Source organism: Mustela nivalis, assembly GCF_964662115.1.
Source record: "Mustela nivalis genome assembly, chromosome: 12".
Taxonomy (NCBI): domain Eukaryota; kingdom Metazoa; phylum Chordata; class Mammalia; order Carnivora; family Mustelidae; genus Mustela; species Mustela nivalis.
The window spans coordinates 27,380,208-27,403,956 of record NC_139031.1 but is presented as its reverse complement, the minus strand read 5'-3'; the positions used below and the strand labels follow the sequence as shown (position 1 = coordinate 27,403,956).

The following is a 23,749-nucleotide window of genomic DNA, read 5'->3' as shown; positions in this document are numbered from 1 at the left end:
TATGATTCTATTTATACAAAATTCTAAAATAGGCAACATTATAATAAAAAAATAGAAAGATGCTTCTTGGGGGAAGAGGTGAGGATTGACTTAGAAGGAGAATAAGGGAACTTTCTTGAGTGAGAACAATGTTCTGTATGTTGGTGAGAATTGGGGTTACACAGTACATATGTTTATCACTTGAGATTTTTTACATATCATTTGTAAATTTTATTTCAAAAGAAAAAAATTATAAACAGATAATGAACTCTAGTTAATATTATACATGCTGATATATCTAGTGAGAAGGGTATTGACATCTGTAATTCACTCTGAAGTGCATTAAGAAATAAGACAGATCAATGGAGTTATAGATGGGTAGATATATGATAAACCAAATATAGTAAAATATTTTTTACTATGAAATATTTTGTACTATCTATCATCTAGTAAAATCTATCATTTACTATCTATCATCATCTAGTAGAATCTAGATGAGTATATATGTTTACTGTAAAAATCTTCCATCTTTGCTAATTGTTTTTTCACAATAAAAAGCTGGAAAAGCCCCCAGAAGAAAAAGGATTGTTTTGTTCTTCTGAATCTCTTTTGATGAGTAATGAAAGCTTTCCCCCCAATTATTCCCAGAATAATTTCCCTCATTTCTCACTGGCAGAAACAATCAGATGTTCACTCTCAGGGGTGTGTTGTAGCTGGCTCATACTGGTTTGCAAGAGTCAAGTGTTAAATTTTCAGGAATTCTGTGAGCCAGTTGATGTCACATTGGTAGACTCAATCAGCCACAGTAGGAGTATTTACACCAGGGAAATTGTTTAATGTTAACAAATCAGGACTTTTTTTTTTTTTAATTTCATTTATTTATTTGAGAGAGGCAGTGAGAGAGAGAATACAAGGTGGGCGGGGGGGAGTGGAAGAGGGAGAAACAGGCCTCCTGCCTTCTCCACTTGCGGGGTGTGGGGGTAGGGGGGATCTCAATCCCAGAACCCTGAGATAATGACCTGAGTAGAGGCAGCTGCTTAACTGACTGAGCCACCCAGGGGCCACTGGCTTTTGTTTTTTTTTTTTGAAAGCCAACCACTGCTCACTCTTAAAAACCTCTGACAAGGTGGGGGGGGGGGGGGACCACCCAGTATGATAAGCACAAATTAAGCAAAATATACGTAAGTTAAAAGTCAGACTCTGATGTCACAAGTCAGAATGTGAACACCTGGACCCAATCAGGTCTATTCCAGCGTGGAAGAAAGGAAAACAACCGATAGGCTAGAAACGTGGTCTGCCACATACATACAGGGACTCACAATTCGAAAGGGTGTACAGTGCCCTTCCGGTTCAAAAGAGGATACGGTAGGGGCGCCTGAATCGCAAAGCCGTTAAGCATCTGCCTTCCGCTCATCTAGGCCCCCAGCCTGCTCCCTGCTTGGCTGGGGAGCCTGCCTCTCCCTCCCCCCAGCTCATGCTCCCTCTTGCTCACTCTCCCCTTCTCTCTCACAAATAAATAAATAAATAAAATCTTAACAAAACAAAACCGAAAGGATATACAGTAGTCTCCCCTTATCTTCAGGATATAATATTCCAAGCTCCTCAGGGGGTGCCCACAACTCGATGATGAGTCTAAGGTACCCAACCCCGTATATACTCGGCTTTGTCCTATATATGCACACACCTATCATAAGATTTAATTTATAAATTAGGCACAATAAGCGATTCATAACAATAAATTAGTAAAAGAAAACAATTATAACAACAGACTATAATAAAAGTCACGTGAATACTGTCTCTCCCTCTGTGTCTCGAAACACCCTGCTGGGCTGTACTCACCCTTCCGGCGGTGACGCGACCGGGTAAAAGGTCTACCTGACGAGATGAACCGAGGAGAATGACGTCGCATCCTTGAGGTAAAGTTAGGCCGTTATTGACGTTCTGCAGATTCGTCAGAAGGAAGATCCTCTGTTCCTGAGTTGTCTTGGCCAAAAGGGCAGAGAGTGAAACCGCAGGTGGGGGGTGATGATGTAGGTAAAACGGGCCCCCCCACTTTCCCACCCGTACAGCTGCCCATTCTCGGATAAATTACCAGTTTCTTGCATATCCTCCCAGGAATATTGTGTTCTTGTACAAGTAGAAGACATCTATTTCCCTCTCACGATGATAACTGTAAAACTTTTATTTGGTTTTTATTTTTTTAGTTGGTTAAAAACTATCCTGAAGGGGTGCCTGGCTGGCTCAAAGGAGCATGTGACTCCTGATCTTGGGGTCCTGAGTTCGACCCCAGTGTTAGGTATAGAGATTGCTTAAATAAAACTTTAAAAAACAACGGTTTTGGGGTGTCTGAGTGGCTCAGTCAGTTGAGTATCTGCGTTCAGCATGGATCATGATCCCAGAGTCCTGGGACCCTGTCATGCGAAGGGCTCCCAGCACGGAGGGAGTCTGCTTCTCTCTCCCTGCTGCTCCTTCTACTGGTTTCTCTCTATCTCTCTCATTAAAAAATAGAATCTTTTTTTTTTTTTTTAAAGAACACAAAACTATCTTGAAGGTAATTTTTTAAAGATTTATTTATTTATTCATTTGAGAGACAAAGAGAGCCCAACAGGGGGAGGGGCAAAAGGAGAGGGAGAAGCAGATTCCCTGCTGAGCTGGGAGCCAGACCTGAGGCTTAGTCCCAGGACCTGGAGATCACCATCTGAGCCACCCCAAAGATAATTCTACTCCCATTATATATTTAAAGCCTTGAATTGTCCTCAGATTTAGATGTATCCTAGAGGTTCCAAAATGTAGTGATTTTTCTAAATCTTTTTTTTTTTTTTTAATTGAAACTGAGAAGGGGAGAGAGAGAGAGACAGAGGAGGTGTGGAGAGCATCTTAAGCAGGGTCCACACTGGACACAGGACTCAATCTCAGGTTCCTGAGATCATGACCTGAGCCGACATCAGAAGAGTTGTTCACTTAACCAGATGAGTCACATGGTGCCCTAAACTTTTTCTATTAAGTATGAATCAGATGGAAAATAATAGCTATAAAATCTATCAGGAATTCATCATAGCAAACATCTCTGTAATAGTCTATTTGAACAAAAAGACCTTAACTAATAGCATTGATACCTCCTGCATATCCTTCCTCATTTGTTTATTTCCTGTTATTCCAAATTTCAGTTCAGTTATTCCAAATTTTTTGTTCTTCATTCCTGGGTCTTATTGGTAGCTTTATCACAGATGCTTTTAAAATTTTTTATTAATGGATTCACATAGTGTGCATCCTTCAGTAACCTACATATTTACTCAAACTGTGTTCCTGAGATTTATCCATGTTGTTACATGTAGTAGTCATCATTTATTTTCACGCTGTATACTATTACATTGTTTAAGCGTACCACAGTCTTTGTATTTTCCTGTTAATAGACATTTGAATTGTTCCCAATTTTTTATAATTATAACAGTGCAATTATGAAGACTTCTACCCTTGTACCTACATGTCCCTGGTACCATGTACAAGAAGTTCTCCAAGTTTCACAGCTAATGGAAAAATTTTGAGGTGATAGGAAGTGTACAGATAAATTTGCTAGATAATGCCAACATGCCTTCTTTAAAGTTATTTCTAAAACTATTATGGGGGGGCGCCTGGGTGGCTCAGTGGGTTAAGCCGCTGCCTTCGGCTCAGGTCATGATCTCAGAGTCCTGGGATCGAGTCCCACATTGGGCTCTCTGCTCAGCAGGGTGCCTGCTTTCTCCTCTCTCTCTGCCTGCCTCTCTGCCTACTTGTGATCTCTCTCTGTCAAATAAATAAATAAAATCTTTAAAAAAAAAAAATAAAACTATATGGGTTCCTTCCCCCTCAAGAACATGTAGGTATTGTGGGTGCTCTTTGTGCTCACCATTCTTGCTGTTGTAAAAATTTTAATTTGTCCAATTGGTTAAGTATGAAACTGTATCTCACTGGGGTGATAAATTTGCATTTTGAGGATTGCTAAGAAGATTAAGTATCTTTTCACATAGATACGAGCACTTTTGGTTTCCTCCTTTGTAATTCCTTGTCAAGTTTTTGCTTGTTTTTCTATTAGTTTTGTCATTTCTTTTTTTTTTTTTAAGATTTATGTATTTATTTATTTATTTGACAGAGAGAGAGAGATCATAAGTAGGCAGAGAGGCAGTCAGAGAGAAAAAGAGAGGGAAACAGGCTTCCCACTGAACAGGGAGCCCAATGCGGGGCTCGATTTCAGGACCCTGAGATCATGATCTGAGCTGAAGGCAGAGGCTTAACCCACTGAGCCACCCAGGCACCCCTGTCATTTCTTTTTAATTTACAAGTTTCTTTATATATGTTGAATAGTATTAGTCAGTTATGTTTGTTGAATGGTTTACCCATTTTATTCATTGCAAATACCTCCCGTAAATTCACTACATATTCACAGGTTCCATTTTCTTGCTATAATAGTTCTTGATCTAAAAAATTCATGTGGCATGAAGGTAAATGAGGAATTTAGAGATTTCATGGATAGAAGTGCTGGCAAAAGAACACCATGTACAAGACAGACAAACTGCTATACATGACAAATGTCTACTCCAGCAAGGACAACACTCCCTCCATGAGGAGGGAGTCCAGTGCAATCAGTATATCTCCATGTAGGCAGTTGGTCCTGTAGTACCATACCAAAAGCTCTTCATTAGATACCACTATTAGCAAGGATGTCATTCATCCACGAAAGCCACATCAGTCTTAGTGACAAGGAAGTCCATTGAGCCCATACATAACTTTCACCCTTGTCATCACGGCCACTTTGGGGTTTTTTTGTTTTGTTTTTGTTGTTGTTGTTGTTGTTTTTAAGATTTTATTTATTTGACAGAAAGAGAAAGAGATCACAAGTAGGCAGAGCAGGCAGAGAAGGGGGAGGAAGCAGGCCCCCCACCGAGCAGAGAGCCTAATGCAGGGCTAGATCCCAGGACCGTGAGATCATTACCTGAGCCGAAGGCAGAGGCTTAGCCCATTGAGCAACCCAGGCACCCCCACAACCACTTTGTTTTTGAGTCCAGTGGACAGGTATGGGATCACTGGGGAAAGAGGTAGTCTTGTCTACCTGATAACAATGATGTTTCATCACAGTTGTGGATTGTCCCAATCATATAGGACAGAAATATCCTCAGATGTGGGGCTATTCAGAAAGGTCCATTCACATGTCTGTTTCTGGGGATTATAGTGTTCCAGGTTTCACTTCTGACTAGTGTCAGCTTATCATGTGGAGCAATCTTTATACTAGTCTCATACTTTTCTTTTCTCAGTCAATTATTATAAAGAATGCTCCCCAAAAGGGCATTCTTTATAATAGTCTTATAGACTTGCAATTTCCTGCTCAACAAAGCTAGTCAACATGATATAATCAATACAGTGGATCAACATGATTTCCTAAGGGATAATGAGACTCAAATGTCTAGTAGTTCAGGTTGTGCAGAGAACATGAGAAATTACATAGCTCAAAGGTAAGACAAAGTATACTGCTATCCTTTCCAAGTGAAAACAAATAGCTTCAGGCCGTCTCTACTCATTATTACAGAAGAAAGGAGTATTCGATAGATAGATAGTGATATGCCAGCCCAAGGTACATATTTATTTACTCCCCAAGACAGTCAATGGACAACAGCTATAATTAGAAACAGCCCCGATTAAGTTTCATAATCCAAGTATCATTCTCCAAGATCAACCTATCTTTGGCACAGCCAAAAATTGTTATAGAAATGCTTATATTCCTTATCTTTTGTATGTTTGAGATTAATATTTAAAACTGCCCCCAAGATATCCAGGACTAAATGTGGATTTTGAAACTAAGGAAAGTCATTTGTTTCTTGAAAAAGCCTAGATTTTAAGACGTCTCACCATAGATTCTAAGGACCAACTCTGAGGTTCGAAGTAGAATGGTAAACTTTTTGTTCTAGAATTGTATTTTCTTCCATTCTCTAAGATATGTCTCTTGCCAAAAAAGATAGGGTTTATTTTTATTTTTATTTTTTTTAAAGATTTTATTTATTTATTTGACAGACAGAGATCACATGTAGGCAGAGAGGCAGGAAGAGAGAGAGGAGGAAGCAGTCTCCCTGCCGAGCAGAGAGCCCGATGTGGGGCTTGATCCCAGGACCCTGGGATCATGACCTGAGCTGAAGGCAGAGGCTTTAACCTGCTCAGCCACCCAGGCGCCCAAAAGAAGGGTTTTAGACAAGGAAGACCCATAAGGTGGCAAAAATGCTCCCATTAAAATCACTTTCTCAGGAAAGCTTTTTCAAATACCCTCTTCTCCCACTCCAAAACTTTGTTATATCCTCTTCAAGAGACTCTCAGTTCTCTCAGTTCTTTCCCACAGTACTTTTTGTACTTCTAATTATTTTTAGTTACTTCTAAACACATATTTATTTCTAATATTATATTTTAAACTCACTTTATGAAAATGTTGTGCTTAATTAAACAATATATATGCATGTATGTTGTATAAATATGTGTGAAACTGCATCATGGATTATGCAACATTTTCTGCCAGTTTGTATGAGATTAAGGGTCATCCTGAGTCCTGGTCCACTTCTCATATTACTTTTCTAATTTTTAATATAAATGATTATATAAATGAAAGAGTAAATTTCCTCAAAGATAAAAATACCCAGCCACCCCACCAACCACATGGTATTCCATCTTCTACCTTTAGTAATGGAGACTTTTTACAAAGCAAGGCACAGGGAAGTGAGTCCAAATAGAAAGCAACCATCTTGGGGTGACTGGGTGGCTCAGTCATTAAGCGGCTGCCTTTGGCTCAGGTCATGATCCCAAGGTCCTTAGATTGAGCCCCACATTGGGCTCTCTGCTTGGCAGGAAGCCTGCTTCTCCCTCTCCCACTCCCACTGCTTGTATTCCCCCCACCCCATCTTTCAAATAAATAAATAAATAAATAAATAAATAAATAAATAAAATCTTAAAAAAAAAAAAGAAAAAGAAAAAGAAAGAAAGCAAACATCTTGCTGGATGGAGAAACATACCAGACTGTGGGACTGCTGAAGTGGCTGGAAATTGGAGAATAGAGTAAGAACTGTATAGAGGGAGGCTCTCCAGAAATATGCCTGGGGTCTCCTTGAGTCTTTGGCCAAATATTAAGCTCTATATGTGTAGAGAGAAATTTTATGAAGCCTAGAAGAGAATAACTGGGGGACTCTGAGCTGCACAGAGATTTTATAGTTTGCCAATGCTGAACATTGTTGGAATTCTGATCAGCAAGAGTGGAGAGACTTGCTGAATATCTAAGCCTTTAGCTGAGAAAACTACATCTTAACTATGGCTACTACGCACTATTCTAACACAACATAAATCCCAGCTCCAACTGGATCATGCTGATTCACCAGCAAATTAACTGTGTATTTTTTAAAATATTCATCACTATTTAAACATATAAAAACTAATAATATAATAACTCATATTACATATCTAGTAAACAATAACAAAATTAATACACCTAGAAGCAAAAAAAAAAAAAAAATGACATAAGATCTGGAGAATAAGCTACAGAAACATACCCCAAGATGACAAAGATATTGGTATTAGCAGGAAAGGACTCTGAAACAACTATTATAAAAGTTTTCAATAATTCAAAGAAAAATATTAGGCATAATGAGCAAATAGATGGGGAATCTCGGCAGAAAAGTACAGGAGACTACAAAAGAAGAATAAATGGATATTCTAGAACTTAAATATATAATATCCAAAATAAAATTTTTACTGAATGGGCTTAATAGCATACGAGACACTGCAGGAGAAAAAATCGATACTTTTGGCCCCAATGTCGTAGACTCATGAATCAATAACCAAACAAACAGATCAAATGAAAACACTGAATTGACCCCATCAGAACCTAATCTGAGGAATTAGAGCCTCTAAGATCAGTTTCTCAATCTTGGCACTATGGGCATTTTGGACCAGATAATGTTTTGTTGAAGGGAAATGTCTTACACATTTTTAGGATGTGTAGTGGCATCTGTGGCTTCTACTCAGTAGATGCCAGTTGAACTACCTTTGCATTTGCAGAAACTGCAATGTCCCCAGACATTGCCAAATGCCCTCTAGGAGAAAATTGCCCTCAGATTGAAACCACAGCTCTAAGTGAATGAAAAGAAATAGAACATTAGATTTCAGTCTGCTCCAAAGATCAGTCTTGTTATCTGAACACATAGTACTCTGTTCACACTTATGAACAACTTAAAATCATTGTTGACTTCTATTTCCCTTGCTAGAATATAAATTCCAGAAAGATAAAATAATCTGAGTCTTATGTTCTATCACACATCTAAGCTGGTGCCCCTTGCACTTTGAATGAATTGATGAAATGATGAATGCGGAGTTTATGTTCTGTTTTTTGGGGACTCAGAGTGACTATACAATGCTGAGATAATTTCCCTTTATGTATCACCTTTCAATAAACCCCTGAATATTGGGACACCTGGGTGGCTCAATTGGTTAAGCACTCAACTCTTGATTTTGGCTCAGGTCATGATCTCAGGGTTATGAGTTCGAGACCGCATGGATCTGGTCAGCCAGGAATCTGCTTGAGATTCTTTCCCTCTGCCCCTCCTCCTTCAATTGATGGCCGATCTGATTGATCCAGACCTAAATTCACTTCCCTTCTCCTGTATTATTTTTAAGCAAGTCCCAAACATATTATCATTTCACCCTTAAATAGTTGAATACATAGCTCTGAAAACAGTTTTTTTTTAACAAAACCAAAATACTTTCTTCACATCTTAAAAAGTCAACATAATTCCTTAATTTCATTAAATACCCAGTCAGTGTTCAAATTTCCAGTACTCTCAAGTGTCATAAGTGACTTTTATTTTTACACTACATTTGATTGATTTGGGATTGAAATGAGCATCATATATAGCAATTGGTTATTCTGTTTTTATTTAATTTAAATTTATTATTATTATTATTACTTTAGAGTGAGAGGGGAGGAGGCGGGAGCAGGGGGAGAGGAAAGATAATTTTTAGCAGGCTCCATGCCCCATGGGGAGCCCTATGCAGGGCTCCATCTCACCATCCAGAGATCCAGAGCTGAAATCCAGAATGGAACACTTAACAGACTGAGCCACCCAAGCGCCCCAGTATTCTGTTTTCAAAATCTCTTTTAAATGATAGGTTTTCTTGTTCTCCCTGTCCTGGTCCCCTCCTCCTCCTTTTGCCCGCCTCCTTCCTCCCCTTTCTCCTCTTCCTCTTCTTCTCCCTCTCCCCTTTCCTATTATTCATTAAAGAAATTGGGTTCTTTGTTCTGTAGAGGTTTGTCCCAAACTCTGGTTTTTGCTGAAATTTTAAAGATGCAAATATTTTTTCAGGGATTTGTGTAAAAAAAATTACATTTGTAGAATGTCTCACCTACTCCAGATTTGGTTCATATTTAGTGGAAAAATTACATTTCTATGGTATGTTATCAGAAGATGTCACCATATTTGTTATGTGATCTGAGGGATCTGCATCAGAAGGGTCTGAACTTTTAGACTGTTTGCACACAAAATGTTTATATTCTTGTTACCAAGAAGAACAGTTAAATCAAGCTGAAGATCTGTTCTTCCTTTTGTGATAGATTTCTAGCTCCACTTAGGAGCTGTTACATGGTGTTTTCTCTCCCCACTCCTACCTTTGTGCCCAGGAGCAACATTTGTTTGTTTGACAGAAAAATACTAGCCCTGAAGACTTGTATTGACAGAATTTTATTCATCTTTATTTAGTAACTTGATCTGCATAAGACCAATAGCAATTTGATTTCATTTGATACCAATGTCACCTCAAACTTGAATGACAATATACATGGGTATTTGTAATAACTTAGTGCCCGTTCAAGTGTATGAAGGATTCTGACTTTTGCTTGAAGTTCATTATGAGCAACATGTCACAATACAAGCAGAAAAATATAATAACAGAGGCATATTTTCCTGTCAAGGTCATTTAAACACTGGCTTTCTCCTCTTGTCTATTGCCTGGAGTAAGATAACCTACCATGGTTTGAACTAGCAAATTGCTTCAGCACTAGGAGTACACAAATGACGAGTGTGTTGATTAATATATCTTTATACTATTTGCTTTTAGTTAGTATGCCCTGGAGCTGAAATGAACATATACATTGATTCTCAAAACAATGAGATTCATAATAAGGTATCTTCTACTTACAAATATGGTTTATTTTTTGGTTTCGTTAACCTAATGGAAGTATATAATTTCTTGTGTGAAAGTAATCTGTGGTTTGGCAAAAATATACCAGAAACACAGTGTTTTATCTGGTTCAATTTTTTTTTTTCAGGACTAGTCAACAACTTCATATTCTTACCCATTAAAATTTAGGATTGTCTTTAATTTTCATGCTTTTAAATATGTACTGTTTGGTAACAGAGTAAGTCATGATTCCTTAAAAATCATAAACCTGAAGTGTAACAGAAATTGGCAAAGGTTTACAAATGTGACCAAGAAAACATTTTTTGTTTGTTCCCCAATTTTGAATTTAAGATTATTTATATTTTATATTGTCGATTTGGGGATGAATGCTTTACAAAGACAAAACATACCCATTACAGTTATAATTTACTCAGAGCTTTGAGTTGTCACCGATTCTAACAAAATTATGATTTCTGACATTGCTAAGAGGCGTCTATCAGACAGGGTGCAGAGATTCTGAGAATCATGACTCCGTTACACCTTTGAATTCATTTCTTCCACATTCGTACAGGAGCAAATCTCTATTAAAAACTCATAAACCGGGGCGCCTGGGTGGCTCAGTGGGTTAAGCCGCTGCCTTCGGCTCAGGTCATGATCTCAGGGTCCTGGGATCGAGTTCCGCATCGGGCTCTCTGCTGAGTGGAGAGCCTGCTTTCCTCTCTCTCTCTCTCTCTCTCTCTCTGCCTGTCTCTCTGTCTACTTGTGCTCTCTCTCTGTCAAATAAATAAATAAAATCTTTAAAAAAAAAACTCATAAACCTTCAAACTTCACTAACAAGTAACTCCTTTGATTAGGGCCCTAACTAATACTCTCCTTTACTACTGGAAAAAATATAACACCTTAGTTCTAAACTTGCACAATAACTTGTTCTCAAACTAAAATTTTGAGTCTAAACAAATTATATCCTTTGGGAAGAGATATTTGGAAATAAGGATTTGCACTGAGTTAAAATTGGTGGGAATTGACTACTTACATTATTAGTTCTGTTCCGCATTACTTCCAAAACTGACCAACACATAAAACTTCAGGTGAGTAACTTTTTAAAACTGGTCCTTGAAGACCTATGGTCAGCCTTCCTCTGTACCAAAAGTCAATTTCAACAGAGAGAACTGAAGATAAACCATTTTCCTCAGCAGATAGTCTGAATGTTGGCCACTCTTCCTTATTAAACGTGAGTAAGTTTTCTGGTAAAAAGAAGGTGGGCTGGGATAAACCAATTTACTATTCATACCTTTATGATACGTGTTTCATGAATGAACATCAACATTATGTAAGCACGTACAGACACACACACACATACAGGTTGGACAGCTAAGGGGCAAAATAACCTTTTAGTATTTGTTGGAAGGGGCAAAATTGTAAGGTCTTCCATTGACTATTGGCCAAGTATCCCTCTTCACCAATTTCTATCTGCCCACCCCCCACTTAATCTCTAAACTCCTACTGTCTTTAAGGAGATTCTCCTTGATGTTTAGTAAGCTCTAACAGCTTTGTCATAAACCAAAGTTCATTGATAATTCGCCTCCTGACAAGTAGTTCTCCTGAGTGCTTATTTTAGAGAATTTACTTCTGGCTTCTTCTACTTAATCACCACCACTTCAAGCTACTCAAACCTGTAAGCAGACAGACAACCGTTTCCTTTTGCCTGCTTTCTCTGGAACTGCTGTACCATCCCAAATTAGACCTATACAGTCATTCTGGTTCACAATAACAGACCCCGCCCTCAACACACACACACACACACACACACACACATACACACACACACACACTGTTTCTCTCTCTCTCTCTCTCTCTCATTCTTTCCCCCTCTCCCCCACCCACCGAAACCACTCTATCCTTCCATAGAAGACTTCTGTTTTCAATATTAAGTCAAAGCACATTAGCATGGGTTTGAAGGTGGGAATACCACATGTAAGTACTTCCTCATTGTAAGTATTTTATGGTTTAGTAATTTTCCTCAACAATGTTCGGCTTGCTTCTTACCAGGACAATCGTGTCACCTTGAAAGTCTGCAAGAATTACATCCTGGGGTTTTGAGAATAAGTTGAAATACTTACTGAGGATAAGTTCACGAAGCAAAGGCCATTTTCTGCCCTTTAAAATGACCCCTGACCTCATTATGTTTACTCAATGAGAACAAATGCTTTCAAGATCCACCTAAGCCACCTCCAGAAGGTGGTTATCTATAAACTACGACATTTCCAGAAACTCCCTCTCTGTGGCGCGGGCTGCTGTGAGGGAATGTAGCCAGCGCCTAGGACGAGAGTTTTCCATCGGCGGCGACATTCGGAGAGAGGCTGCACTTCTGCCAGCCCCGTCGATTCGGAGTCCACCCAACCACGGAATTCCCCAACTCTCCCTCACTTTCGGAGTCAAATCTAGCATGGATCCGGTCGCAGCAAAGGATAAGATGAGGTGTGGGGGTGTCAGGAAAAGAGAAACGTGGGGATTCGATGTAATAATCGCTGGGCCTGGCCTTAGAAGCCCCAGTGCGCGAGACCTATGGGATGGCGAAGGGCGTGCGTCCTAGGGTAAGAGCGGGGGGCTGGTGGGCCCCAGTCCTGCGCGGAGAAGCAGTAATTCCCTGTTCTCCGAACCCTCCGGTACGACTCCGCGCTCCGCGTCTTGGGCTTCCCCAACCCGAGAGGGACCGGGGTTGGACTTGGCGTAGATATCCAGCGGGGCCCGCTCACCCCCTCGCCCTCGGTCCTCTCCGGGGCTGTCGCCTCCTTGCCCTTTGGGCCGCCGAGGAGCCCCTCAGGTCATGGGCGCACGGCACCTGCGTCAATCTTTCCCTGCCTTGAAATGCGGATTCTGGTTGCTAAGGAAATCGAGGCCGTGCCCCTGCGGTGCCCCTTGCCCATCTTCGTCCGTCGTCCCGCCTTTGGCTGATAGCGCCCCATTTCCTTGAGCTCCGCAAGACGGCAAAAGTGAGGCGGGACAGCAAATCTTAGACTCGTTCCCCGAGCCTCTCTCCTGCATCCTTCGGGGCGCTCCAAGAGTTGGCGACGCTGCCCTGCCCCAGGCGCAGGAAGGAAGTCTTGGGTTCTCTGGAGCCTAAACCCGTCGCCTGGAACTGCGGCGGATAGTCGGCGGCGGCCAGGCCTGCCGGGAGCACCAGGCCGAGGGAGGGGCCGAGACGCACCCAGCAGGCCGGCAGGGGTTCGGGGACCGTGGTGGCGAGGCGGGGACCCCTGCGGCCCGCTTTCCCCAGCACCTCTCCCCGGACGTGGTCCCGCTGCGGTGGGATGGCTGCGCTGCGCTGTGAGTTTGTCTGGCAGCTTCTACTGAGCAGCTAATAGTATAACAACCCGGCTTTGATAAATCTGAACTAATTACCCCTCTTAATTAAAGTCTTTAGCAGTTGTTTCACTGTTTTGGCAAGAAAACAGGAGAGACTTGCAGTTAGAAAACACCAGAGCCCGAGCTCACAGCGGAGCTGCTGATTAACACTTGAAGCATTTCAAGGACCTGGCACCCTCCACACTTTGGTTTTCATCCATGTTTGCTCCTTGAATGGAAGTATATTCGTCTATAAACACATATACACACATAAAAACACGGAGGCTCTTTTTGCCAGCTGCATAGAAGTCAGTATGTGCCTTCAGGATGCAAACAATAGACATCCTTCTGAATGGTATTGTCCTAAAGCCTGTTTGGTATGTATATTACACACCTCTCCTAGATACGTTGTTTCCGTTTAACTGAGCGCTACAAACGTATCAGATGGCCCAGACATGTTTCTATTTAGAAAATCCACATCTACTGTCTCTGAACTTTGTCAAATTTCATTACTTTACCAAAGTTATAACTATTTAAAAAGACTATTGTTTGTTCTTGGTGAATTTTTCAGATCAAACCTTAGGTGATATTAACCCAGAGTTGGACTTTTAAAAAATATGAAGGATGAGGGGGTCAGAAAAGTGATCTCTAGTTGGATCATATGAACAGAACCCTAAAGTTTGTTGATTAAATAAGCATGTTCCAAGTCTTTATTTCCAACAGTCAATGAATCAATTCTCACGTGCAATAATCAAAACCGAAATTCAAATTCATCCATAATGAACCACCTTTCTCTAATGTGTATTTGTGTGTATGTGCTCACGAATGTGGAACGTGCCTTTACAGGCACACACATCTATGCGTGTATATATAACATATACACAGTGTCTCGTTACCTCAGGGAAAGAGGAAATGATAATAAACAATCGGCAGGCATCTTGAGACAGCAGAATAACACAATGGAAATATATACAATCATAAAATTAAAATGGTGCAGCATTCCCGGGTAGGATAATACAGATCTCAATAAATACAGCAGAATTTTGTTTAAAAAAACAAAACAAAACAAACACCATCTCTCCACCCGAGATGAAGTCTTTCCAAATTAAAATAAAAAAAAATTGGAAACAAACCCCCAAATTTTCTCATAATTGTTAGTGCCTATATAGGATATAATACACAAAACCATTTAGCAGGTGCATGCAAGAGGCGAAAGGCCAGGAAATGCAGAGGCTTCTGATCTGCTTTAACATGTGGGGCCCAATATGCCCAGGGGTCTGCAGACAAGCTTGGATCTGCATGACCCAGCTCTATTCCCTTGTTGCCTCAGTAGTGGGGACCCTAAAGGGGTTGGGAAGGGACTTTGGCCTTGATCACTGATGGGCCGGGTGGAGCCCGGGCTGCAGGGGCCCAGGGGGTGGCAGCGGTGGTGGAAGAGGTGGCAAGGTCGCAGGCGGCATCTGCTGTAGAGGGGGCGATGGGTCGGTGCCGGGCTCCCCAGCAGACGTGCGGGCCAGCCCCAGGCTGCTGTCATGCAGCTTGCGGACGTGCTTCTTGAGGTCAAAGTTCCTGCAGAAGCCCTTGCCACACGTGGGGCAGGTGAAGGGCTTCTTGTCATTGTGAGTGTGCATGTGGAAGGTGAGGTTGTAAACCTGGTGGAAAGCCTTGTTGCAGATATTGCACTTGAACTGCTTCTCCCCGCTGTGGGTCAACTTGTGGTTTTTGTAATTCCCTGAAACAGACAAATGACAGGGATGTGGATCTGAAAAGAGAGCTTGAAAAGAGAGGAGTGGACCCTTGGAAAGCAAGAGGAAGAGCAGCCACAGCTCGGACAGCAGGTGCAGGGCTGCCCTCCCGCCTGCACTTCTCTCCCCAAGTTTACTTGTAAATATCAACAATGAGGCAGTTCCCTCCACATATTAAAACATATTTATTAATCCAATTTTATAAAATGAGAACAAGCAGTTAGGAAATACCCCCTCAGTATATAAACTATGCCTTTCTCTAATATTAATCAGTCACACAGCTAAGAGGTTGAAATGTCAACGTAGGTGCCAGTAACCACCAACACTTCAAAACATCATCCCCCCCCCCCCAAAAAAAAAAATATTTGGAAAAGATTAGAACTTTCGGTAAGACTGCCATGAAAGGCCTCCTGGGTTCTATACCTTTTTGATGAAATCCTTTGCCACAGAATTCACACACAAACGGTTTGTAGCCTGCGTGTATTCGGGTATGTGTGTTTAAAGTGGAACTTCTATTAAATGCTTTGCCACACTGGTTACATTTGTGAGGTTTTTCCTGAGAGAAAGGAAAGAAAAGTAGGAAGTTAAGGTATTTTGTTAAGGGGAGCCCTGCAAACTCAAAAACACAGTAATGCTGTCTCTCGTGCTTTTAAGCAGAACAAAGGCAAAAACATAGCATTTCCCCCATCCAGCTAGCACATTTCAAACCTTATGCTAAAGAATAAGAGTTCAGCAGCTATTTTTCTACAAACTGTTTGGAAGTAAGCCAGGAGAAATTGAGACAGATGAACACACACCTGGGTGTGAATGATCTTGTGCCTGCACAGGGTGCTGGCTTGCCGGAAGCCCTTTCCACAGACTTTGCAAACGAAGGGTCTGGCTCCTGTGTGCACTGGCATGTGACGGGTTAAGTTATAGTGTGCGTTAAAGACCTTAAAGTTAAACACACAGAGAACAGGTTAGCCCAACAAGCACTTTGAAATCAAACCTGGCAGGGTGGGGGGCGGTCCGGGGAGGGGGTAAGGAAATAATCTTATAGCAAATGTCTACAAATAATAACAAAATAAAATGAAATTTGAAAGGAGGGAAGGAAAGGGGTAAGAGCGAAGGAAAGAAAGAAGTAAAGGAAGGCAGGCGGGCAGACCTTCCTTCTACAGAGTACTTGCCTTTCCACACACTTCGCAAGTGAAAACTTTGGGCTTGGTATTAGGAGAGCCTCGGGTGAAGTCAGAGGTTTTGAAAGCGATTTTTTCCGACAGAAGCTGGGCGCTTTCTTTCATATAATGCTGCAGTTGAGCCTGGGACAAGTCTTTGAAAGCTACTCCCGAGGGGTACTTCTCCACCGCCGGGACCACCAGTTTATTCCTTTCAGCTAAATACGTTTTTGGCTGAGGGTGCAGAGGGGAACTGAGGAAGTAGGAGGCCACCGGGTGGATGTTAACGCCGGCCGCCGGGTGGCACGGGCCATCACCTCGATTCAGGTAGCACAGGGCTCCCATGGCGTGGAAGGAAGAATGGTTGACCACGCGCGGCCTTACCAGCTTGTACTGCTGCAGCGGCAGCGTGTCGCGGGCCAGGTCGCCCTTGAGGCTCAGCGCGCAGTTGAGCAGGTCGCTGCAGCTGAACGCGGGCGCTGCGGGCGCCGCCGCCGGGGCCGCCGGAGCCTCCAGGCTCGTCTTCCGCGGCTCCGAGCCAGCCATGCCGGCCTTGGAGCTCGTGTCGTACGCCACAGGCACGAAGGGGATCATGCAGGGGATCGACGAGTTAAGATGCAGAGAGTGCTTGGGGTCCCCCTTGGGCACGGCTCCCTGCAGGAAGTGAGGGACAGGCAGGGCCTTGGGCTCGGGAGTGCGCGCCATGATTCGTTCGATGGAGAAAGCCAAGGGTTTGGAGGTGCTCATCATGTTGCCCCGGGCCGGAGCAGTAGCTAACATTTTGGCAGTCGCGTTGTGGCAGGTACTGTCCATGACTGAGTCGCCAGCGTCCGTCAGCCGGGGCCAGGCTGCGCCGTCGTTGCCTTGTTCCCTGCTTGTCACAAACCTGCGGAGAGGAGGACGGGCACCATCACCACCAGCAGCCTCCTCCTCCGCCTCCCCAGCATCACCAGCCGAACCTGCCTGCCCAGCCCAATGGACTCCTGCCAGCCCATCGCAGAGTTCTTGGCGCACCAATGACTCGAGGACAATCACTACTTATTTCTATCAATAGAAAGTGTTGTGTCAATAACGCAGCCAAGATCTCGCCAATCGTTAACTTCCAAGAGGAGAAGGTAAACTAGATAATTGCTCAATTCGCTTCCAACAGTCAACAGGAAAACTTTTTTTTTTTTCTCTGCAGTCAGTGACTACTTTTCATTGGTGAGTGAAGTTCCCCCGCCCAGAAGAGGCGGGGGCGCTCTTCGCCGCGCGGCACGCCCTCCCCTCGGCTCAGTCTTTCGGGCGCACACCTCGCCTTCCTCCCCCGCCCCTTTGCTTTTTCCTCTGTCTTTTTAATTCTCAATCTGCTTAACCAGGCTTTAAAGGCCAAGCAAATCTGAGATCAATTTTCTCGTTTAGCTCTAAGTGACATCATCTAAAATCATTGTGCAAGGGCTAAATAAGGAAACAGAGTCTAATTCAGGGGCAAACGCCAGGCTATATTTATGAAACGCCAGGCTCCAGAAAGCCACGGCCAGGAAGCCGACCTCAGCGAAATCCGAGCTTTCCCTGCACGGTTCCGCCGGGCAGAAACTGGGCCCGGGTCAGAGCAGCGCCGCCTCCTCCGCAGCCCTCTTTCTAGGGCTCCTCTGGGGCGCGGGGCTCGGGACTACCGCATCCCAGGGTCTCTGGCCCGAACCGAGTCTGGACCACTTGGAAGACGCCAGCAGGTAACTGGCCTCACAAAACGTCCCTGAGTATTAAAGGCCTTGGGAGGCTTGTTATGTGTTTGTGGTTTTGTAAATGCGGTGTCACGACAGGAGCTTGGGAAAGACGCACTCCATCCACAAAGTTGAGGAGGAGTTGCCAGGAATAAGCGGGTGTCACACCAAAAGAAGCCTCGGCGACGGCCGGACCCCACCCCTGATATACACCAACACACACGCGCGCGCTTCCTCACCCACTGAGAGCCCGGAAAATGTATTTAAATACCTGCTCTCAGAGCTCTGTCGGAGCATTTTAAACATTGAAAGTTGAGCTGAGAAGGGAAACAACTAGGTGATCCCACCCCCAAGCCCCCATGTCCCTACTAGTGGAGTCCGAACTCCTCCAGCCAGCGGCGCAGGAGGCAGCCAGGGGTGTGTGTGCACCGCGAGGCGGCGAGCACCGGGACCTGCGGGAGGGCGAGCACGCGGAAACCTATCCCCTGCTACTCCCGCGTATGCAGGCGCCCGCGGGTCTAGCGCCCGGGTCAAAACTCTCCTCCAAGAGTGGTAGAGCCTAAGGAGTGTTCCGGAAAGATTCCTCTGGCTGCTCCTCCGGCTGCGCGGGGTCTCGAAGCCTAGGCGGGCGCAGCCCAGAGCGCACCGAGAACAGCCGCACTCAAGTCCGTGGTTGCTCCCCTTAGCGAGCCTGCAAACAGGCAGAGCATAGCCCCGGACTAGCGGCAGCGCAGCGAGGAGTCGGCGGCCGGGAGCTCAAGCCAGCGAGTTAAGTGGAGGAAGAGCGCAGAGGTGCCAGCTCAGAACCTGGCGGCCTGCACGCCCCGGTGAGTGGTCGCCCGCAGCAGTCCAGGGTGCCATCTACCTGGTGAGTTACCCTCAGCGAGTGCGCGCAGAACAGGTGGTGACGGGTGCCAGACATCGGGTGGGTGAGATGAAAAGGAGGCTTGCAAGAGCCCTGAAAAGGAGCCCTGAAAAGGAGGCTGGATGCAAACTGACTAGAAACCCTGGGATTGTTGAGCCCCTGAGGAATGCCACCCCAAAACGCGAAATTGGACGTCAAACGGAGGAAATTAACCTCAACACAATCCCTCCTCCCTACCCCATTGCTCAGTCCAGGCCACTCACACGGGCTCTTCGGGAGGGTCTGCCCCGCCCCCGCCCGGCGAGCCCAGAAGGGCAGAAACCGCAGAGAGCCGGGGCTGGGAAGGCGCCCTAATGCCCACAGGCAAAGCAGGGCAGCTAGAGGGGTGGTGGAGAAACTCAATTGCTAAGGATGTGGGGGAGGAGGCGTGAGTCCTATTGGAAGTTGAAGGCAGCCAAAGGGCTAAATGAGGAGAAAGGTCTGGACGCGACTGGCCATAACAACTAGGCCAGGGAAGTGCCTCCTGTCAGATCTTGGGGTGGCTTCGGGCTAGGAGGACAGATGCAAGGGTACAGAAGTGCCGACTGACTGAGGCGAGCGTAGGGCACTAAAGCGCCACACCACTTTGGGGCAGTTCTTGGCCCGGGCTCGGTCACCCGGGGTGCGTCCACCCTGCAAAATCGTCCTTCTTTTTGCTGTTGGGGCCTCAGAACCTGCCTCCCGGCTCAGACAAAGAGCGCGGGACGGCTTTGCTAGGCGAAAAGGCAGGGTTGGGGGTAGGGTGCGCCCCACGACAGATGGGTCGTGGTTAAGACTTTAATTGCTGCCTTTTGGGGCAGATCAGATTTCCTCTCCTACCTGCCACTTCCCAACATCGAAAAATCCCCCTCATGCCGCACTGCTCCCACATAGGGCCAGGTTTAAAGAAAAAAGCAACGAAGCACGAAACGGCCTGGCTCTGGAAAGCTTTGGAGCCCCCAGCTGACTTGTACAACTCACCCGCTTCCGGAGCGTTACCTGCCTTCTGGACTGAATGCCACCAGTTTGTTTTACGTTCGTCGCGTGTCCCTCCCTTTCCCCTTTTTCTCCCCTCCCCCACTCCCTCCTCCTTAAGGGCAAAAGAGCCTTGCTTTAACCTCAGTAAATTTCTCCTTCAGTGGACACTGAACAAAAAGGGAAAATTATTGGCTAAGGGGTATAAGTGTTTTGTATAGTTAATATTTCAACTATTTGCAATTCACCGGTCTTTTCGGGATTTGCCTTTTTGACAAGTGTTTGAAAGTATGGTGTCATTCGAGTAACAGGAACATCTCAAAGTAGCAATTACGCCCTTCCTTTAAAACATCAGACCCGAGCTTGCTAATCCTGAAGACTGAAGAGGTGCTTTTATAAATCAAGGTCTTGATATTCCAACATTTGTTAATGAGTATTTTCTATTCAAAACCTAACCTAAAACTGTTAATTTAAAAAAAAATCTCTATTAACTAAGGATTACCTTAAACAAAATGCAAAATGTATTTACAAAAGCCTTCCGTCTTATTGTCAAATCTGTCCAGTACTTGGGTTCTTTCCCCCCCAAACACATTTGAAAGATAAAAAATGAACAAACACCAAAAAACAAACCAACAAAACCACCCAAGAAAAACAGAGCATATTTGGCAAATTTAGAAGCTTCTAAAACGGTCCAACCCTTTAAAATTGTTTATTCAAAGAATGCAAGAGAACCTTGTTCACTTCATTAATAGCAAAATAGAAACTCAGTTGTAGTTTCTTTGGATTTTCTCGGAGAATCTTATAATCCCCTCTCTCTTGGTCAGAGCTGGTGATTTAAGTGTCCTTCCTCTCCCAACCACAGAAAGGAAGTATTTATTTGCCTCACTTTAAATCCTTATAGGAGGTGAGTATTAAGTGTGGGGCTTATCCTGCATGAGATGTATTGAGGAGAGCAAAGCATTCCTCGATATGAACAGACCAGATAAACTCTGAGTTAAGTCCTTTTGAGAAAATAAAAGGTGCTATTCCTCTAAAATAATTTAAAGCTGTCGTGGTGGTTTTTTGTTTTGTTTTGTTTTGCTTTTGTTTTTGTTTTTTGTTGTTGTTTTGCTTTGCCTACAGAAGCTAATTTTTATTTCAGTGCTACCTAAACTGCATTCTTGATTGCTCAAGAACTTGCATGATTTTCACAGGCTTATTATTTACAACCCTATCCCAAGCAAATGCAGTTTTTGGTCAAGATTATTGCAATCTGAAATAAAAGGCAATACAGTGGAGCCTTCAATGACCAAATAATCCAGAATCTTTTATCTCTTCTTCCTTAATAAGTCACAGAATATCCTGAATTAAAAAAAAAAAATGGATTGAGAAATATTACAACCTATCTCACCTGCCAAGTGCATTACTTCATCTCTGGTCATGCTTTTAAGATTATCAGACCTTTCTAACATCCATGACCTCTGCCTCTTCATCAAAAATACCAGTCTGATTTTTTTGCTTCTTATTAGTTGCTGTGAGCTAAATGGGGGAGATAAGATTATTATTTTGACCACCTCCCCTCCCCAGGCACTCAGACCCATCCACATTTCTTCCTGTTTAATAAACAGCAACCTACCTTCCTTCTAGAGAGGCAAAAACATTCCTAAATTCTCCTACAGTTTTGCTCAGTCTTTATCTCTGACTGGTCTTTTGTTATTTCTTGTGGTGTGTGATGGAGGCAGGGTGTTGGAGTAGGCCCCAGACAGGAGGGTCTGCAAGGTTCAAGGAAAAAGTCTTGTTGAGTACTTCAGATTAGCTAATGAATACACAGTGAGAACTAACTTTCTAGCACATCAACCAACACTTAGGCAACAAGTTCAAATTTAAGGCTGCTAGTGTACTTTTAGTATGGAAGCAGATAAAGGGTTTTTTTCTCCTAATTTTGTAGAGCTTGTGAAGGGCAGTATCACTGGTTAGTTGTAAAGGAGGGGTCGGTTACCTCACAGAGCCCTCCTTTCTTTTGGGGGAGGGGAGGCAGGCCAGTGGTTCGTTGTTTATCTTTAGACCTTTATTTTTACCACTATTTCTTCTTTAGTAGGGCTTCCTTGCCACCTAGTGAAATTATTGTCCTCAGAACAGTATTTACATATAAAATCAGTTTGTAAAAGTAAACGAAGAGCCCCAAAGGTGAGAGCTGTTAATGAGCCCGCAAACATTACAGACAGGAATCACCTGCCTGGGTTTGTTTCTGCCCCTGCACTAATGCTGGGATTTTTCTCACCCGTTCCCACAGGCCTGTGAGGTGTGTTCCCTACAGACTCGACTCAGGGCTGGAATTGATGGAAAAAGAAGTTTATAAACAAGCAACCCAATTTCTCAACTTATTCGAGAAGCTGCCTAGAAGTGAAGCTACAAAAGCCAGACGAGTTTGGCTTGCAATTTCCAACGGTGTTGTTGAAACCTGGGACATGATCAGTTAGAAGAGGACGCCCCAAATATGCGCTCTCGTTCTACACCGAGAGCTGGTTGTGCAATTGGCTGATTAGCGTTTTTGCGCCAGTCCCCAGATAATTTTTTGCGGGCAAAATAAAAACTACATTCAACACAGCACGATTCTTTCCTTGATAACTACCAAAGAGGGTTAGAGCAGTTTTGGGGGGTTTTTGTTGTTATTTTCAAACTTTCTTCCTTATTTCCCGCGAAATAAATGTCTATAATAGATATTCAAATAATACAGAGCAGAGCGTGAGGTTAGAGCAATGGAGAAGCAGAAGTAAATCAAAATCCTTGAGCTAGAAATCTCTGAGAACCGTTTAACAATGTAGTTACCTCCCGGCCCCCGGTCGTCGGCGGCTCCCGGCGGGGAGCGCCCCGCGCGGACCAGCTGCCCTCGGCCGCGGGGGCCTCCATAACCGCGGCGACCTCGGCGGCCCCGGCCCCGGCCTCGGACGGGAACTGCGTTCCCGCTGCGGGTGCCGGCGCGGAGGTGCCTCGCCTCATTCACGATGCGTTGCCCGGCGCAGAGCCATTTAACGGAAGCCCGAAGTGGAACAGAAAAGCTGATCCCTCTCCCCCGCTGGATTCTCCACTTATTGGTCCTGGCTCAGGAGTCCCGAACAGTTACAAAGGCGTTGGCGAGGCCGAGGGCGACCGGGCTCTGTGACACTGCCTTGGAGGGGCTGCGGATGGTGACTCAAGCGGCTCAGAGGGGACTGGGAGCTGGGCCGCCGCTCCCGCAGCCCGCCGCCCGCCAGACCTCCCCGCCCGCCCCCTGCGCCGCCGCGCGTCCCGCCGGGCTCTGGCGCCCACGCGGGGCCTCTCCGGTGCCCCGACTGCCTGCGCCGCGCGGTCGCCACCCGCGTCCCCCTGACCTCCGGCCTCCACACCTTCGCCCCCCGCGGTCCTTTGGGGCGCGATCGCGCTCCTCCCTCTCCCCGCCGCACCCCCGCGGATCCTGCGGCGGTTCTGTCCCTCCCCTCCTCACCCCACCCCGGGGCTGGGAGAAGGGGGCAGTCACCAAAGAGTTTCGGGAGGGGGTGCGGGATCGGGTTTAAAGACCAAGTAACAGATGGCGGAGGACTCCCGTTTGAAAAGTTTTTGAACAGAACAGTCGCTAATAGACTTGCTTTGACGACTCAGAGTGTTACTGAAGGGTCATTTAATCTAGATGTCAAGAGAAAGAAAACAGGGCTGACGCTGTGGCACGCCCAAGAAGCAACTAGAGCATTTTTTTTTTTTTTAATAAGTTTTGCCTGTCATTTTCAGTTTCCCGGAAAACACTTTCTTAAACCGATGTTAAACGGGGTT

At 44.4% G+C, this 23,749-nt stretch overlaps 1 protein-coding gene and 1 long non-coding RNA gene across 2 annotated transcripts; one reads left to right on the top strand and one right to left on the bottom strand.

The window, feature by feature from the left end:
• Nucleotides 1-14,190: 14,190 nt before the first annotated feature.
• On the bottom strand, nt 14,191-17,321 carry FEZF1 (FEZ family zinc finger 1). Its single transcript, XM_082692575.1, has 4 exons — nt 16,415-17,321; nt 16,046-16,180; nt 15,672-15,804; nt 14,191-15,235 (listed from the first exon to the last, which is right to left on the bottom strand). The coding sequence occupies exons 1-4, from the start codon at nt 17,213-17,215 to the stop codon at nt 14,877-14,879; spliced, it is 1,428 nt and encodes a 475-aa protein (XP_082548701.1). The 5' UTR covers nt 17,216-17,321; the 3' UTR covers nt 14,191-14,876.
• Nucleotides 17,322-17,674: 353 nt separating this feature from the next.
• LOC309845107 lies at nt 17,675-22,549 on the top strand. Its single transcript, XR_014301038.1, has 2 exons — nt 17,675-18,114; nt 22,236-22,549. It is a non-coding gene; the product is annotated as an uncharacterized lncRNA (long non-coding RNA).
• The last annotated feature ends 1,200 nt before the right edge of the window (nt 22,550-23,749 follow it).